At 39.0% G+C, this 19,055-nt stretch overlaps 1 protein-coding gene across 2 annotated transcripts in view; it reads left to right on the forward strand.

Annotated features, from left to right (window-relative positions):
* LOC149312415 (F-box and leucine-rich repeat protein 13-like) overlaps positions 1 to 19,055 on the forward strand; it is an 81,340-nt gene that overhangs the window by 48,302 nt on the left and 13,983 nt on the right. For both annotated transcript variants that reach the window (XM_089524593.1, XM_089524594.1), the window contains 6 exons: positions 4,629 to 4,727; positions 5,315 to 5,432; positions 5,935 to 6,097; positions 7,429 to 7,548; positions 10,636 to 10,762; positions 16,811 to 16,894. In XM_089524593.1, the coding sequence (XP_089380719.1) occupies positions 4,629 to 4,727; positions 5,315 to 5,432; positions 5,935 to 6,097; positions 7,429 to 7,548; positions 10,636 to 10,762; positions 16,811 to 16,894 (711 nt within the window). The remainder of the gene's footprint in view (positions 1 to 4,628; positions 4,728 to 5,314; positions 5,433 to 5,934; positions 6,098 to 7,428; positions 7,549 to 10,635; positions 10,763 to 16,810; positions 16,895 to 19,055) is intronic.

Consider the following 19,055-nt stretch of genomic DNA (forward strand, 5'->3'; position numbering starts at 1 on the left):
GAGACAGAAGGGCAATATATATATATATATATATATATATATATATATATATATAATCTGTGAACTACTATAGTGTTAGCCATTACTTTGGAACTACAGTGTGACATCTGGAGAAATTTAGTGATCTGTTGGAAACAAGGTTCTTTACAGAAGATCCTCTCCTGGAACAGGAGGGTGTTTTCCCCTTAAAAAGAAATGGTACTGCTATCCTCTAATGTGGTTTGGTCCACCACTTCAGCCAGCCACATATTGCCCTTCTGTCTCCCTCTCCCTCCCCACCTTTCCAGCAGGAAGCAGTCCAGTCTCCTGTCAGAAACACTTCAAACCCCACCTTTTTTTGCTTTCTTCAGAGGAGAAGACCGAGACGGATATATATAATCTGTGAACTACTATAGATCACTAAATTTCTCCAGATGTCACACTGTAGTTCCAAAGTAATGGCTAACACTATAGTAGTTCACAGATTATATATATATATATATATATATATATATATATATAAAAAGACATCTTCCATTTCATGGCAAGGAATTATTCAAAACAAAAATAGATTATTCCTTCAATAGGATACCAACAGCCCATCAGGTCCCAGGCTTTAAACAGGAACTTCTTTAGTTAGCGAGATCCTCAAGATCCTCTGCAGAGTACCAACAGAAGCAATCACATTCTGCCAGGTCTCCATCCTCCAGCTTGGATAAGTGACATCCTTGAATCTTCCAAACCCATCTTCTCTTTTTCAGAGACAGACTCTGTATGCAGTATTATCACTGATACCAGGATATTTCCCATCATTGGCTGGTAATATATAATCAAATTCAGTTCCATCACCTTCCTCAGATAAGTGGTTGCAGTTCTCTTTCAGAATGAGCATGAGAAGGAATCAGTTGGATTCTGCTGCAGATACTTCAGTGTTTCCAAGGAAGTCAAAACTTCACTTAGGGTTGTCAAGCAGGTACTTTTTCATCACAAGAGTTCAGAATGATTTTTGTACTGGCATCCGGGACCTTCAGGGAGACTGATTCATCTCCATCAAATGAAAAATGGCAGTTTCCATAATATCATATTATGGTTTCACTGCTGATTGTTGAAGTGTGCCACAGGGAACTGACTCTTGCAATTACATGTCCTCCTTTGGTTTTGTTGTTGTTGTTGTTTTTACTGAAATCCATGGTAGATCTGGCAATCCATCTTTGACTTGGATGAGTCATTATTTCCCATTGCATTAATAGCTAGTTTCCAGTCACTGATACCAAGATCACATTTCAGAATTACATGCAAATTGTCCTGTAATCCTAAACAAACTGGATAAAAAAGACTAAAATAATAGTCTGAATCTTAGCCTGCCATTATCACCTTTAAAAACATCCCTCCACTCATTGCACATTTCCTTGACCTTTACTTTCCATCTGAATTGTTCTGTATCCTACCCAGATAATAAACCTCTTTTATCTTCTACCAAGGCCCTTATCAGGGTCTCCTTTTCTCATTTTGGTGCCTGGCCAGGTGGGTTACCAAACCTTTAACAATATGCTACTGGCTGGACAAAACACCTATTCATTTTAATCCCTGCCATTCCCACTTCTCCATCAATGCCAGTTTGAAAGTCAGAAAGCCCATGTGAGTGAGTAATATTCGAGGGTATACTTCTTATTCTTATCTACAAATTAAGGGTTGTTCAAAACAAGGAGATGATGCTGTACAGTAATTACAAGTAGTTTCTTTGATTTTAAGAAGAGTGTTAGAATCCAGAAAACAGAATTTGGAAATAGTTAATCAGCAGTTGTGAAAATGATTTTATACAGAAATGCCCAATCAGAATCAATAGTATCAGTTCATTATTCTTGATGGAATAGCAGGCTAATTGACAGACTTTTAGACTCCTCTCTATTTAATATATTTTTAATTTGGCACTGGTTCTCAAATTCCAGTAACCGTATCACTCAAGCAGTGCAGAAAATATATAGCCAAGAGAAAATGTGTTATCTGACACAAGTTAATTATGAAAGCAGAGTTATTTGTTAACACTCCATAAATTTCAAATCCATCTGATATCATATAAAACAAGTATTTATTTATTTATTTATTTATTTATTTATTTTATTTTATTTAAAATAGTTCTGTATTGGCTCCCAGCCTACAAGGGCTCCAGAGGCTATTGTATTTGGTAACAGCACTGTTCCTTAGGAAACTTCCTTTCTTTCTTGCAAAAGTGAATTCCATAAGATATTGATCAAAACCAGAAATCACAAGCATTATAGGCAAAAATAAGAAACTTTCAGATTGTGAAACTACGTGCAGAACATACAGTTCATGGAGACATAATGACCCAAGCTGTGATGGAATATGATGCTTTAATGGCCATTTTTGGGAGGAATCTTTTATGACAGTATAACCTCTAGGTTCTCTAAGGAGGCTGCTCTTAGGTCAGACAAACCATCCCTGTTCTTAGGTGGAAAGGGAAAGCAGTAAGTGTACTCTTAGTTGCCAATAATAAGCAAGAATGCCTCTCTTGTGTATCAACAGAGCAATCTCCACTCATAATTGGGAACTCTTAGTTTTGTTTTTTAAGTGCAGATAGTGTCATCATTTCTGAGAAATTAATTTAATCCCTTTTGTGTATTTTATGTTCTCCAGCTATAAAGCTATTTCTAGCTACAGTGTTTAAAATAGTATTTAAATACTAAACTTTAAAAACAACTTTAAACTTTAAATACAAACTTTAAAAATGATGTTATTACTTATTAAACTCCAACTCTTTTAGACAGAATCAGGTATTCCATAGATCTTCAAAATGTAGTGTCTGTTTTTACCTGATATTTTACAGCACAATTGTGGTATATATCTAATAATAATAATAATAATAATAATAATAATAATAATATGTTTTATTTATAAACCGCTATTCCAAATAGATCATAGCGGTGTACAAGAAAATTATAAAACAGTACAAGAAAAATCTACAATTAAGATACATTGTATCTTCAGGCTAGCCCCTGATGACATTGGGCCAGCCTGTTCTCTCCCTCAACGGCCGAAAGATGACAGTTATGGAGGGAGGGCACTCAGTCTTCAGGCTAGCCCCTGATGACGTTGGGCCAGCCTGTTCTCTCCCTCAACGGCCGAAAGATGACAGTTATGGAGGGAGGGCAGTCAGTCTTCAGGCTAGCCCCTGATGACGCTGGGCCAGCCTGTTCTCTCCCTCAACGGCCGAAAGATGACAGTTATGGAGGGAGGGCAGTCAGTCTTCAGGCTAGCCCCTGATGACGCTGGGCCAGCCTGTTCTCTCCCTCAACGGCCGAAAGATGACAGTTATGGAGGGAGGGCACTCAGTCTTCAGGCTAGCCCCTGATGACGTTGGGCCAGCCTGTTCTCTCCCTCAACGGCCGAAAGATGACAGTTATGGAGGGAGGGCAGTCAGTCTTCAGGCTAGCCCCTGATGACGCTGGGCCAGCCTGTTCTCTCCCTCAACGGCCGAAAGATGACAGTTATGGAGGGAGGGCAGTCAGTCTTCAGGCTAGCCCCTGATGACGCTGGGCCAGCCTGTTCTCTCCCTCAACGGCCGAAAGATGACAGTTATGGAGGGAGGGCAGTCAGTCTTCAGGCTAGCCCCTGATGACGTTGGGCCAGCCTGTTCTCTCCCTCAACGGCCGAAAGATGACAGTTATGGAGGGAGGGAACTCAGTCTTCAGGCTAGCCCCTGATGACGTTGGGCCTGCCTGTTCTCTCCCTCAACGGCCGAAAGATGACAGTTATGGAGGGAGGGCACTCAGTCTTCAGGCTAGCCCCTGATGACGTTGGGCCAGCCTGTTCTCTCCCTCAGCGGCCGAAAGATGACAGTTATGGAGGGAGGGCACTCAGTCTTCAGGCTAGCCCCTGATGACGTTGGGCCAGCCTGTTCTCTCCCTCAGCGGCCGAAAGATGGCAGTTATGGAGGGAGGGCACTCAGTCTTCAGGCTAGCCCCTGATGACGCTGGGCCAGCCTGTTCTCTCCCTCAACGGCCGAAAGATGGCAGTTATGGAGGGAGGGCAGTCAGTCTTCAGGCTAGCCTCTGATGACGTTGGGCCAGCCTGTTCTCTCCCTCAACGGCCGAAAGATGACAGTTATGGAGGGAGGGCACTCAGTCTTCAGGCTAGCCCCTGATGACGCTGGGCCAGCCTGTTCTCTCCCTCAACGGCCGAAAGATGACAGTTATGGAGGGAGGGCACTCAGTCTTCAGGCTAGCCCCTGATGACGTTGGGCCAGCCTGTTCTCTCCCTCAACGGCCGAAAGATGACAGTTATGGAGGGAGGGCAGTCAGTCTTCAGGCTAGCCCCTGATGACGCTGGGCCAGCCTGTTCTCTCCCTCAATGGCTGAAAGATGACAGTTATGGAGGGAGGGCAGTATAATTATATATCTAATATATCATTAGATAATATAATATTTTTTAAAAATAATGTAATAATTATTTGTATATAGTTTGAGGGGGGATAATGAGGCATAACTATGTTCCTTATGCAAATAATGGAGCAACTGACAATGCCATTAGAGTTCCATAAGTCAGAAATGACTTGAAGGCACACAACAACAACATGATTATTATATTGCTTATGATTAATTTCCTTTTAAAAATTGTTTTTTTAAAATCAGATTACAGTGGAAGGCTTCAAGAATATTGGCAACAGCTGCAGTGGTATCCAGTATCTAACAATTAATGAAATGCCCACTTTGACCGACAGATGTGTTCAAGTAAGAAAATAACACTCAACTTTTGTACAGCTTTTTATTTAAGCACTAGTTTGGTAGCCATAGGGAAGAACAGAGAAAGTACTATGCAGGGAAGTGAACAGACTCACAGAAGAGGGACACAGTGCTCTTTCTTTTCTCTGCATATAGTATACAAATGCAGCAGATTGCTGAAGGATCCCACTCTCACACCTAGTACTTTTGGGGGACTTATTTCAAGGCTGTTTTGTACATGAAAAGTTAGTTTCCCAGAAAATATTTTCCACTGATATCATCAAAATTGAGTCCAATTCTATTTTATGTCAGACCATTGAGTAATCAGTAATATTGTATAGAAACAAACATCCACACCGATATGTTAGTCAAAAATTTATTATGTTTCTGCAATTTGGATTTTGATGGAAGGTGTTTTGTTTTTGCTGCAGTACAAGAACACAATATTGAGTTGGTGTGGTATTTTGGTACCACTTCTAAATATCTGTGTTCATTTGGATGAGATAAGATAGAAAATCCAGTATTTATTTTTCTAAAATCGGTTTTTGTATTAATGCAAGGAAATATATGTAAACATTTTACTTTTTTTCTTAAAGGCTTTAACTGAAAAATGCAAACAAATTGTGTCTGTTGAATTCAACGAGTCTCCACATGTTTCTGACACAGGTTTTAAAGCACTTGCTGAATGTAAACTTGTTAAAATGAGGATAGAAGGTTAGTGATTTCCTGCAAAAATTGGTCATATGTAACACTGGGGTAGTCCACACTGGCCAAATAAAGCGGCTTTTAACCACTTTGAAGGGTGGGGTGTTTAAGCACAAGGTGAAAGCGAACGGAAAACAAAATGAAGCTACACTCGGGGGCTAAAAAGTTGAGCAAAAAGAAGCTGGGATACTCTGACTCATGGCATCTCTATGGCTGATCATACAGGAGGGTGTCCAACGGAATGACATCTGGGTGGGAAGACGGAGGTAATTGGTGGTGGGTGCGATGGTGCGCATGCATGGCGGGAAGGCAACAAAAAAATAACCATGCAGTGCGGCTTGATGCTGCATGATGTAGACAACCCATGGGTGTTTCACCTGCCTTTAGAGTGTTCCATGCGGACAATGGGGTTTTTACCAGCTTTCAGAAAACCTAGGATATTGTTTTGTGATTGAAACAGCATTAGATTCTGGACTAACATGACTAGTTTGCTATTGTATTTTTTCAACAGGGAGTAATCGTGTTACTGACCAAGGTTTCAGAGTGGTGAGCAAATTCTGGTCCACAATTAAACATATTTGTGTGGCTGACTGCCAGAAAATAACAGATGTAGCTCTTAAGCTAATTGCACCATTGGATCGTATTATTGTACTGAATTTGTCACATTGCATAAGGTATCATTTTTATTCAGATGACAACTATTCATTGTAACAAAATTATCACTATTGATTTTTTTAGGTCTGATTTTAGTCACTTAAAATAAGATACCCTTATAGCTCCCACTTGTAAGCCACTGTGCCTGTAAACAAGCACAAGGGGTCACAGGACTCTACAGTGGTGTAATATAACAACTTGTCAGCCACCTAACATATTTTTTGGCTAAACACACCATGAGCAAAATATTGGGGGGTTGTTGATTTTGGTTTTTGGTATTTCCAGTAGTAATCAAATAGGAGCTGTTATAGAATCATAGAATAATAGAATCGTAGAGTTGGAAGAGATTACAAGGGCCATCCAGTCCAACCCCTTGCCATGCAGGAAATCTCAATCAAAGCATCCCCAACAGATGACCATGCATATGACCCATTTCCTATGTAAAATTATATGTATAATATCATGCACAGACTATAGAAATAGGCTCATATGAGAGATAATGCTACTTGCCCACCCCCATCATGGTGAAGCTGGGGTCTGTTTCTCCTTTACACACTGACCCATCAGTACATAGTAGAATCTTTAAAACATTTATTCATTTCAATAGAACACTACAAACAACTTTATTGGATAAAAAGGGGTACATGCTCAGCCTAGATGCTTCTTTGTAAACCTCTAAGTGGGACAGGCCTAACTCTTAAACTATTTACCTTAGTCCTGCTGATGTTAGGACTAGGTCTGTAAATCCAAGTACTGAATATGAATGTTGAAAATGATTATTTAATACTAGATTTGTATTTTATTATTAATTTTAATAACAAATGTTACTATATTTGCCTGCAACCAGTCCTTGAAATGTTATGCCTTTTGAATGAATGAATCTTTATTTATATACCACTATTCCAATGATCACAGCGGTTTACAATCAGTTAAAAAAACGACAACAGCAAATCCAATAAAAGAAATCCCCCCACATTAAGCAATAAAATACAAGCATAAAATATCCATCATTCAATCACCTTTTAAAACCATTAAAACCAATAACACCAATAACACTAAGGACATTCATTACATTACATAACCGGTTGGGTTTTACTTCTTAACAAATATGTAAAATATGTTTACAGCTAATCTCAATTTTAGTTTGTAGATCTATAAATCTTCACAACTAAAAAAATAAAAACCATAAAATTAGCATGGCAACTTCTACCTAAGACACATATTTATAGGTGGAGAGGGATTAGCTCCTCTGTATTTCAGTTGTTGGTGATGGTATATTAGTATAAGTACTATTAAAACTTATTATTAGTATATATACAATATGAAAGAAAGTATTTTTTTCATGTTTTAGAATCAGTGATGCAGGAATAAAATCATTTGTTGATGGATCATCAGGCTCAAGAATAAGAGAACTAATCTTGTCCAACTGTTCCTATGTCACTGACAGCGCTGTTCTAAAAATAGCTCAAAGGTACCATACTGTAACATGTTATATTGTCTGATGATACTTAGCAGCTATGAACACTGAAACAGGTTTTTTTTGTATGCTCATTCTAACTTGTTCTCTTCCCCATTTCATGCATGTGTCTTTGGACATAATACACCAGAGGTAGGGCCCCCTGGAGCCCATGAACAGTGCTTAAAGGGGGCTGTGAGACCTGGAGTCTCTGATTCCTCTTCCTCCACCTAACTTGTTTTATGTGTAAAATTTACACATGCGTTGAGTTAAATATTGAATTTATTTAAATAAAACTGTTCTAATTTGAATGATGTTATTTCCGTATAAAATGTTAAAATGTGAATATATATGAATATGTTAATGAAAATATGCACACTAAATAAACCAAGTTTCCCCCCTATATTTAGAGATTCAGCATGTATTAGGTTGCATTCCCTCTGAAAATGCACGTTCACTTTTTGGGAGTACTGGATTTATCTTTGATCCTGGAAGCCCTGGTTTCAGCAGTGACCAGGAGCACTTTTGCGCAGTTAAAACTAGTGTCCCAATTGCACCCATTCCTGGAGAAGTCAAATCTGCCCATTGTAGTACATGCCTTGGTTACATCCTGTTTGGTTTACTGTAATGTGCTCTATGTGGGGCTGCCTTTGAAAAGTGCTCAGAAATTTCATTTTGGCCAAATTGCTGCAGTCAAGTAGTTAACTGGAGCCAGCTATAGGGAGAACACAACTTTCTTGCTGCAGTAGCTCCATTGGCTGCTGGTCCATTTCTGGGCACAATTCAAAGTGCTGGCTTTGACCTATAAAGCCCTATACGGCTTGGGTCCAGGTTATTTGAAGGACCTTATCTCCCTTTACAAGCCCACTAGAGCACTGAGATCATAAGGAGAGGCCCTTTTTTCTGTCTCACCACCCTCTCAGCGTCATTTGGTGGGAACAACGGAGAAGGTCTTCTCGGTGGCTGCTCCCAGGCTCTGGAACTCTCTCCCTCTCAGATTGGCCCCTCCTTTTGGCAGCTGATAAAAAAATTCCAATGCCATCAGGCTTTATCAAACTGACAAGGGTTGGACTTTAAATGTAGTGTAATTTTTATAGAGTTTTTAATATATTTTAAATTTAATGTGTAATATTTTAAACTTTTTAAAATTGTTTAATTGTTTTTTAAACTTTGTATCTACATTTTAATGCTTCGTATTGTTTTTAACTTGTACTGCTCTTAATTTTGTTAGCCACCATGAGTCCCTTTAACCAGGGAATGTGGCTGTGGGCCAGTGAAATACTTTCAGCCTTAAAGAAGGGCAATGGCAAACCTCTTCTGAATAAATCTTGCCAAGAAATCCCTATGGTATGGTAATCATAAATCAGAATTGATGTGAAGCCACATAATAACAACAATAGAAAAGGCAAATCAAAATGTAGTCTCAGAACAACCTTTTATATGTCTTCTATACTCAAGAAAAAATACAGTAAAAATTAGCACATACAAAGTTTCTGTCTATGCATATTTTTTCAGAACTTTAAAAAGCCTGGATTATCTTTTTAAAAAGGACTACAGTAATAAGTAAAAGGAGTAATCATTGAACAAAAGGACTGGATCAATCAGCAGTGAACATAGGTAGCAAATTGTGAGAATATACAAAATACACTGTTTTACTTAAAGTGGTGGCAATATTGATAATGATAATACAGGAATACAAAAAATACATCTTTGCAGGTATGTCCTCCTGTTCTAAACACAGTACATATTGCACACAGACATAAAGTAAATAAAATGAAAATCATGAGTATATCCTACATCCATTCCATGTAGTAGTCATAACAGTAGTAGTAACTGCAACAGTGTTGTTAGGATTATGATTATTAAAATAACAAAAACAGGTGGTCACATATATTCTTATTCCAGCTGTATATTCAGAAGGGGAAAATTCTCTTGACTCTATACAATATTTACTGGGCTTTCCCTGCCCAACCAGTCACATTGAGCAGCAGGTCCTCATCTCCTGCTCTCTTCATCACCCTTAAAATTAAGACTCCACTCTCCTCATGTATCTGTCTATCTTGTGATTTTAACCCTTTTTTTCTCTTCTTTTACTTTCCATTCCACTCACCTCTTATCCCTTTCATCACCTCTACAACCTCAGCAGAGCACAAAGCGCACAAGGCACAGGACAAGTCCTGGTGGCGCAGTGGTTAAATGCCTGTACTGCAGCCATTCACTCGAAACCACAAGGTTGCGAGTTCAAGACCAGCAAAAGGGCCCAAGCTCGACTCAGGCTTGCATCCTTCCGAGGTCGCTAAAATGAGTACCCAGACTGTTGGGGGCAAATTAGCTTACTTGCTAATTAGCTTACTTGCTGTTCACCGCTATGATCTTTGGAATAGCGGTATATAAATAAAAAACAAAACAAAACAAACAAACAAAAAACAAGTCAGCACTTGAAACATGTGATATTCTTTATTCAACATTTAATGAGGCTACACTTCTATAACTATACAGTCACCCCATGGTATCAGTGATCTTGCCATCCACGGATTAGAGCATCTGTAGGTGCATTGCAAACAGTGGTGTTGCTCCTTGTTAAGTTACAGTTGTATGTATAATTTATTTCATATTTTCAGAGGTATACATGCAGGTCAGTGGATCCATAATTATACACATATATATTTTATTTTTCATAAAAATTACCAGAATATCAGATGGTAATTACAATCCCGATGTGTGTATGTCCCTTGAAGTCACCTGCAACATATGGTGACTCCATGAATTTCATGGGGTTTTCGTAGGCCAGGAATACTCAGAGGTATTTTGCCATTGCTTTCCGTTGAATATAGCCTACAGCACCTGGTATTCCTTAGTTGTCTCCCATCCAAGTAACCCTGTAACGAGGCATATCCCTGCTTAGCTTCCAAGGTAAAATGGGATCTAGTGGCTCCAGGACTGCTCCAAAGGACTGCTCATAAATAGAATTCCATCTATCCAATTAGGTTTTCAGCATGTATTTTTTGACAGCTGTCAGTACCGATGAAAATTTAATTCAAAGGCTGTATGACAAAAATAGAATACTGTAGAAGCAACAACATTTCTTGTGGTTTTCTATAGGTGTCCAAATCTGATCTATCTGAATCTGTCTCATTGCCGTGCTGTGACTGATGCTGGGATTGAGACTCTGGTACTGATATCTTCATTGGCTTATATTAATATTTCTGGACTTGACATCACAGACCAGGTGAAAACATAAGGGCGCACAGGAATTTGTGCTCTATGTGGTTCTTAAATTATTGAAATAAAACAACCAGAACTATTTACAGTATTTAGATTGCACAGTTATGTTGTCTATATTATCTTCTGATTGATTTACTTACCATTGTTACGATTTTCTTTGTATTCTGATTACTGCAGAATATTGGAAGGGATAACAGTAAAAGATATTCAAAGAAAAAGAAATTACAGCAAAAAGTTTAGCCAGGATTACATACTCTCTTAGTCTCAAAGGATGGCAATGGCAATCCCCTTCTGAAGAAACTTACCAGAAAAACTATGACAGATTCATCTTAGGGTTGCCATGAATAAAAACTGACGGGAAGCACAGAACAACAAAAACAACAAATAGGATCTAACATAGTTGGGTAGATGTTATCAAAACATGTAAAGTTATGGGGCAAATTCTTTAGTTTTGAATAATTTGATTATTCAATTCTTGAATAATAGAGATCTCCATTAAAATTAATACTGTTGTTAAAAACACATGGAATGGAGACCTGTTGGGACAGAAAGTTAGGAGCTGTGCAGACTGGCAGGAAAGGCCAGCCTGCGGATGGAATTGGAGCATGGCATCCACATGACACACACTCCGACTCTGTCCCCAGGCCGGTGTGACACCATGCACCATGTGACGCATATGACACAGCGCCAAAGGAGCACATAAAGCCACAACGTTGCTGGTTGTGGTGCCCTTTCCAGGGCACAAAAAGGAACAGCTTTTTGCAGCTCCTTTTTGCGCCATGGGAAGGCCAGATTGGAGCTGTGGCATGCGGTTGCCTCAGCCTCAATCTGGAGAAGATGGAGGTGGCTGCAGGCCCCTTAGAGTTCAACTCTTCTCCTGGCCTTGCTTCAGTATCATGCCCACAGGGCAGCTGAGGTTATTTGCAGTGGGAGAGGGCTGCTATCTTCCTCCCCTGAATTAAATTGTTTCTCTTCATCTGACAGAGGTATCCCAGTTATGATCAGGTCTCTCTGTTGCTGCTTTTTATTCATTTTAAAACATGCACAATACCTTTGAAGATTTAGAATGAGCAAAGATATGTATTTACACCAACCATCTTTAGTGTAGGACCTGGGATAAGAGGCTCTTAGTTAAAGACAAGCTTCCACCCTTCTCCCCTGTTTTTAATGAAAAAGCAAAAGATGAACCAGTTGGGTTTCTGAAGATGCTTATCTAGTTCACATTCAGAAGTGGAATCTCAAAATACAAATTTACTAAGATGTTCAATCTATTGATGTAAAGCAGGGGTGGGCAAAGTGCAGCCCATGCCCTACATGTGGCCTCCTTGACCACTTTTGTGGTCCCCAGAGGGGACAAAATGTTTTATATTTTAAATTTGATTTTTTTATTTAAAAATCTGCAGCAGAAACCTGTATGACTATTATGTACTACTTAGTATAGTAACAACAGTGCTATGGAGCAGATTCCAACCAAACCCCACTTACGAATAAGCTGCAGCTTGGATCGGTGGGAACCAAGAAGTGGCTGCCCGATGTCCCCACCCCCTCTTGTGAGAGATCTCTGGTGCAGCAGGCAGAGAAAAGACCTTTGTCATAAATGCCCCTCGTACCAGAAATCACTTACACAAGGGGAAGGGGAACATCAGGCAGCTGCTTCTCAATCAACAAGGGAACAGACTCACCATCAGTCCCAGAGGCTGCTTACTGGTAAGTGGGGTTTGGGAGACTTTCACAGTCCCTACATAGTCCCTAAACTATGGGCTATGTACGGACCATGGAATACATAAATGTGTAACTATAGGTTATGTGCCCAACAGGATTCTAGCCAAATACCCTCTAGGGGCCATGGGGACAATTTTGCCAAATTCTACCCCCTAACTGTTTGGGGCCTTTTTTTAAAAACAGTAAGCAAACGAGAAGTAAATTCTTAAGGGGCAATTTTCTGGTTTAATTTATTTATTAATTTATTGTGTATGGGTGGTGTGGGTGCAGCCCTCCAAAGCTTCTTGGGGGGCAAATGCAGCCTCTAATTATGGTAGACTCCTGCTGTAAAATAGTGTGGTTAAAATAGGATGTCCAAGAAGAAGAAGAAAACATAAGAAAACACCTTCCCCCTATATGAATGGGCTTTAAACTAATTTATTTTGACTGTTTCTTTGTGTTAATTTATTGTTTTAGTGTTGAAAGGATGCCCTTTTTTAAAGCAATAGTGACTATTTTTTCTGTATACCATGCTTTGAGAACAAGTCTGCTTTAGTTTAAACATAAATTCCTCTCTTTCTATTATGCTTCTTTTTACTTTCTAAAAGATGGAAACCATCACTATATCTAGAGTTTATTTTTATTCCTTTCATGCAAAGGTCATGTAAGCTATAGCCTAACATTCTTGTGTCTACGTTTTTCATTAAAATGGATGTAAGGATGTTGATCTTTCTAGAGCAAATATGCTTTAGTTCAAAGATATATCATCCTCAGGGCATTGGGAACATGGAATAATATATTATAAAGGTGATTCAAAAAGGATGATGCAAAACCGAATAAGAACAGCTTTACTTTTGCACCATTCTTTTTAAATCACCTGGTATATAGTAATAATTCTCAAGCATAGTTATTGGTTTAAATAAGAAACATTGTTTATTGTTTGACATGCAAAATATGACATATTGAAAGGTTGTTTTTTATTCAGAAGCTACTCCCCCCACTTTTTTCTTTTGGCTTACAATCTATTAAATATCTGCTATAAAAATATGAAGGAAATTAAATGTTGACGTGGTCTTGATATGTAATTGTAATAGTAGAGTTTGTACTGTTTTAACACAGAAATATTTGTACTTGGAAACAAATTTAAAAGCTAATAATTCACTAATTCATTTTTCTTTGGGTAAAAGTTCATAACGATCAATGTTTTTCTCTCTCAAAATGTCATAATTATCTCAAGCCATGTGTCTATTAAATGTTTTAACAGTATGCAATGTAAAATACCCATGTTTTCATAGAGCTGAAATGAGAGTGCCAACACACTGTCCATTTTTCCCAAACACAAAATGACCTACGTCATGGCTCCCTAAACTGTATTGTTTCCACAACTATACACAGTTGAGGCACCTAACAGATTATAAAAGTTGACAATAATGACAGAAGAAAACAAAACACAAATAGAAAAAACAGTGACAAAATGGAGGAAACAGACTTTTTTTAAAGATAAAATCTTAAGGTGGCAATCTAGAGGCTTATCTAAAAAGAAAGAAAAAAAGTATTCAGACTTTACAATTCTTTTTGTTTTGATCTTACTAGCATAATCATGATCTTGCATCCAAATTCTTTCTTGAAAATCCCCGGGCTCCATCATTCCTCCCTCCCTTGTGTTCTTCCTCCCCATCACTCCACTTATCACACTTCACATCTAGGCATCACATTTAGGGTCAGACAACATTTCAGAATTTGACTTTCACCTGACCAAAATAATTATCACCCTTAAACCAAAATTACAAAGAATATTAAAACAAAATTACCTCCTATAGACATAACAAATCCCATTTAAAACATAGATTGTTCAAATGATGAGATATAGTCATCATTTAATTTATTTATTTAACTATTTATATCCTGTTCTGTATCTGAAGACCTCAGGATAATACCACTTACTGTTAAACCATTTAGACATTCAAAAACACTTGATCTCATGTATAGAGGGAATTGTGAGAAATAAGGCCTCATCTTCTAAGCTGTGTACAAGTTTTACCAATTTTTAAAATCCGTGTTATGTGCATACAACACTGTCACAGTTTATGCTTCCTAATGTCTCTGTATCTTCATCTGCACTTCCTCCTTCACCTACATTTGGGTGCCTTGTGGTGTCTTATTCAGCAGCTACTGCAGCTGACTGCAAAAGACAAACAGAATTGAAATTAGAATATTGGACACCACTTCAGATTTGTATAACGTTGCTGCCTCCCTGTTGCAAATTAAAATTATATTTTGACTACAATAACCCTTTCTAACTGAGCAGGGGATCTGTACTCCTTTGGGTTTTCTACTAGACCTTATGCACCTTTCTGCCTAAAAAGAAGAAAGGCAAAAAAGGGTGGGGGGGGGGGGAGGGGAGAGAAGTGTAGCATCTAGCTCTAAAATATTTTAAATATGCCCTATACCAGAACAAGCTTTTCTACTTTGTGGCTGCTCAAGTGCATGAAGCCTAAAGCATGGTTGAGTTTTCTTAGACTAGGGCCCGAAACTCATGGCTTTGGGGCTGTGGTATTTAGATGATGCACACCCCCAATGTGGCCAGAAGCCATTCTGATGTCCCCCCCTCTCTGGTCCAAAGGACTGGATAAAAAAAAGAGTCGGTTTAAACTGACTCCTGGTGGCACTGGCTTGGGACCACTGGGAATGGGCTGTGTGGTCACCATGGTCCCAGCCCAATTGTGGTTGGAGCGGCCAGAGGCCACTCCTTCCCAGCTGTCTGTTTCACCCCTAGGCTAATGGGGCTGAGCCCATCCCTGAACTGATTAAGAAAAATACAGCCATCAAGACTTCCTCTTCAATATCAGGCCCTTCCTGTTTCCAACTTCATAGATGGGGAGAAGATCCTACAGATCCTGCAGTGTACCTTTTATAGGTTCTGTCAGGAAACTCCCAACTTCTCTCAGTCTAGGTGAACCAATGCTGAACTTGATACATGTGCCCTCTCTTCTTCCCATCAGAGGAAATACAATTTTATCACTCGCCGAAACAGTCCTGCCCAACCAGCTTATTAGAGCTTGTGGTAGTAATGACATCTATAACCTAGTTAATTCAGTTTTGCATTTAAAAAGGTAAAGATTTCCCCTTTGACATGATTGTCAAGTCTTGTCCAACTTTAGGAGGTGGTGCTCATCTCCATTACTTAGCTGAGAGAACCAGTGTAATCAAAGACTACTCTGTGATCATGTGGCCAGCATGACTGCACAGAACACTGTTACCTTCCCACAAAGGTGGTACCTATTTATCTGCTTGCACTTTTACATGCTTTCGAGCTGCTAGGTTGACAGAAGCTGGGACTAGTGATGGGAGCACTTTGGTCTCAAGCTACTGACTTGCCGACCTTTCGATTGTCAGAGTCAGCATCTTAACTGCTAAGCCACCATGTCCTTCCTTTGCATTTAACTCCTTCCTTATTTATACACGGTGGCCCAGTGGTTAAGATGCTGATTATGATGACTGCAAGATCAGCAGGTCGACAGTTTGAGACCCGAGCGCCGTGTGACAGAGTAAGCTTTTGTCACTAGTTTCAGCTTCTGCCAACCCAGCAGTTCAAAAACATGTAAAAGTGCAAGTAGATAAATAGGTACCACTTCAGTGGGAAGGTAACAGCACTCCATGTAGTCATGCTGGCCACATGACCACGGAATCATTTTTCACGACATTGGCTCCCTTGGCTTAGTAACAGAGATGAGCACCACCCCTGACAGTCGGATATAACTAGACAGTCATGTCAAGGGAAAACTTTTACATTTAATAAAATACTTAGTTCAAACTGTATCATCTGTTTTCTTTGTATTGATGAATATTCTCCAGAAATTTATACCAGAGTATTCTCTTTGCTTCATCAAGTCCAGTGCTTACTAACACTAGAGATTCCTGCTGTTGGGAAGCACACTGCCAATATTTCATCATCAATGCTCCAAAGTCTTTAATAGAGTGTGTGATAAATGAGAGTCCCTTCATTTATCAAAGCCTTCTCCCTAGATAAGAAAGGGTTAGATGTGGGAGGAGATATTATTACATTTTAATAAGGGTCTACGTAACAACCTCCGTTTTCCCAGTAGGAATTCATAAACTTCAATCTATGATTACTGAAATTAGGGTAAGAGCTTCTTCCCAAACATCAGGTAATGCTTTGTTTTGGTAAAATAATATATGCTTTAAAAGGTAACTAGAACTCCACGTGGGAAGAAAATCCTACAGCAAACATTAGTACTAAAAGAATAAAAAGTACATTCTGTAGAATAGTCATTATATTACATTAGTGTTTCAATAACTACAATCTAATATTTGTCTAATATATTTATAGGCTTTGGACACTCTTGGGAAACTCTGGAAAGTGAAGGAGATTACTATGTCGGAATGTAGGCATATTTCTGATGGAGGAATTAAGGTAACTAAGAGAATTATTATTATTATTATTATTATTATTATTAATACCCTGCTCTTCAGCCAAAAGGCTATCTAATTGTTTTAAATTAGACATTTCCCTGTCCTCAGGCTTACAATCTAAAAAGACAAGACACAAAAGGAGAAGGGAATGGAAGTGGGGAAAGGGGAATGTCCAGCAAACCTTCTCTCCCTCTGAGGCCTGGACCAAGGCAGATGGACTGGAGGGAGGGCCCTTCTTCTTTTTCAGGCAAGGCCTGGAGTTGGCCTGCCCATCTCTTCCTCTGGATGGTGGTGGATAGAGGGAGGGCCTTCTTACATGATACAAAGAATACTAAAATGGATCTCATTCTTGAATATTGTGATTAATAGTGTAATATCAATATGCTGTGATTACTTTTTTAAAAAAATATTCATTATACCTTCATCTCACTTTTTTAAAGGTCTTGTCCATATGTTGTAATTAAATTCAGTATTTGTGGTACAAAATCTATCACATTCGTGAATATGTGTTTAGGCTTTATCTTTAACATGCTTACTCATTTGTACATGTTATACTATTTCTGCTTACAGTACTTGTCAATGGAAATTGTGGACATAGTAAAATTGCTTGCACTTTCATCCCTTTCTTTGGAATTTCTCATCTGTACACTTAGTTGTTTTTTTATGGGGAACCCTTCCTTGCATTTCATTTTTTTTCCTGTGGCTTCTCACCTGCATTTTTCCTAGATCTGCTTTATGATAGTGTTTTCACAACTACAATAACAACAACAACAATAAGGCCCAGCACAACTGCCTGTTGTGGATAATGAAAGGATTGCTATATCTTTAATGAAAAGCCTCCCCTTTGCAGATTCACCTGTAGTATTCTTTTCTGTTCCTGTTGAAGGATTTGGATGGATTTTTATGCGTTTCTATTTCTCTATATTTATAATATTTTAAAAACATTAACAGTACAAATTCTGTGGTCTTCAGGATGTTATCCCATGGGCTATATTATATAGCATATCTGCTTTTTCAAGAGTAGAAGGAGAGAGTCACCCTTGGAGAAAGAGAAGATCCAGATACCCCTCCAGCATTCAGCTCTGATGGTGGAAAGAGGGGGAAAGCGGCAAAGTAGTTCTATGACAGGGACTGGTCTTCCCTTCACTATTTTTATCCAGCTTGGAAAATGGGCTGCCTGTTGCTGGTAATTAGTTGAAGAAAAGCGAGGAAGAAGGAAAAGAGCAAAAATGCATAATATTCCAAAAAGCAAAGCTTGATTTTGCCATTTTATATATGGGACACCATTTTACTAAACCATTGTATTTAATAGGACTTGAGCATCCACAGATTTTGGTATCCAAGGTGGGGACCCTGGAACCTAGTGGATACAAAGGGCCCATTGTACAAAATTATTGAAAATCACACAAATGATATATGAAACAAATTAAACATGTGAATCAGAAAAGAAAAAAAATGATATAAAATTGATCAGTAAATTGATTAAAAAGGTATGTGTCATACTAAACACTGTAAAGGAAGAACAAGGAGGATAGATGAGAGGAAATCTTGTATGTTTAGACTAAGTGAGGAACCAGGTAATAATTCCAGCAGCAGCCAATTGCCTACCCCATCACACTGAGCTGCCAGCCAATTGGATGCTCTGTGTAACCGTCTGCTTGATTGCATGAGCGATGGACATGTGCATTGGTGCACCCAGTGCCACATTAGCATAGCACAGACATGGAGCCTCCTGTACATAGTGCCTTTCTTCCCCTTCTCCCCATGGTCCCCAGTTGTACTGGCCAACTTGTTAATGTTTTTTATTAAATCCATTTTATTGCTGGTAATCTGGCATGTTTATTGTCCTTTCACTTCATGCATGCACTTGTGCGATTGGTCAGTGGTGTGGCTTACCATGTATGCACTTGTATGATTGATTCACAGACGGATGACAAAAAAATATGGCCAGTAATGGTGCCAATGGCCACCTGGTCCCTCCCCACATCTCTGTACTGGTACGCAGGCCACACACTAGTGCAATAGTCCAGTCTTACTGGGGGGTTTATTTTGCTCTGTTGTAATGCCCCGGAGCATGGCTTGGATCCATTTTACTTACAGAGGCCTGTTACAGACAGCCAAAATAAAGCTGCTTCAAGTCACAGTAGAGGTATGGTGTTTCA

The sequence above is a fragment of the Sceloporus occidentalis genome, unplaced genomic scaffold (genome assembly GCF_023333645.1).
Source record: "Sceloporus occidentalis isolate IW3139 unplaced genomic scaffold, rSceOcc1.0.p SCAF_5, whole genome shotgun sequence".
In the NCBI taxonomy this organism is placed as follows: domain Eukaryota; kingdom Metazoa; phylum Chordata; class Lepidosauria; order Squamata; family Phrynosomatidae; genus Sceloporus; species Sceloporus occidentalis.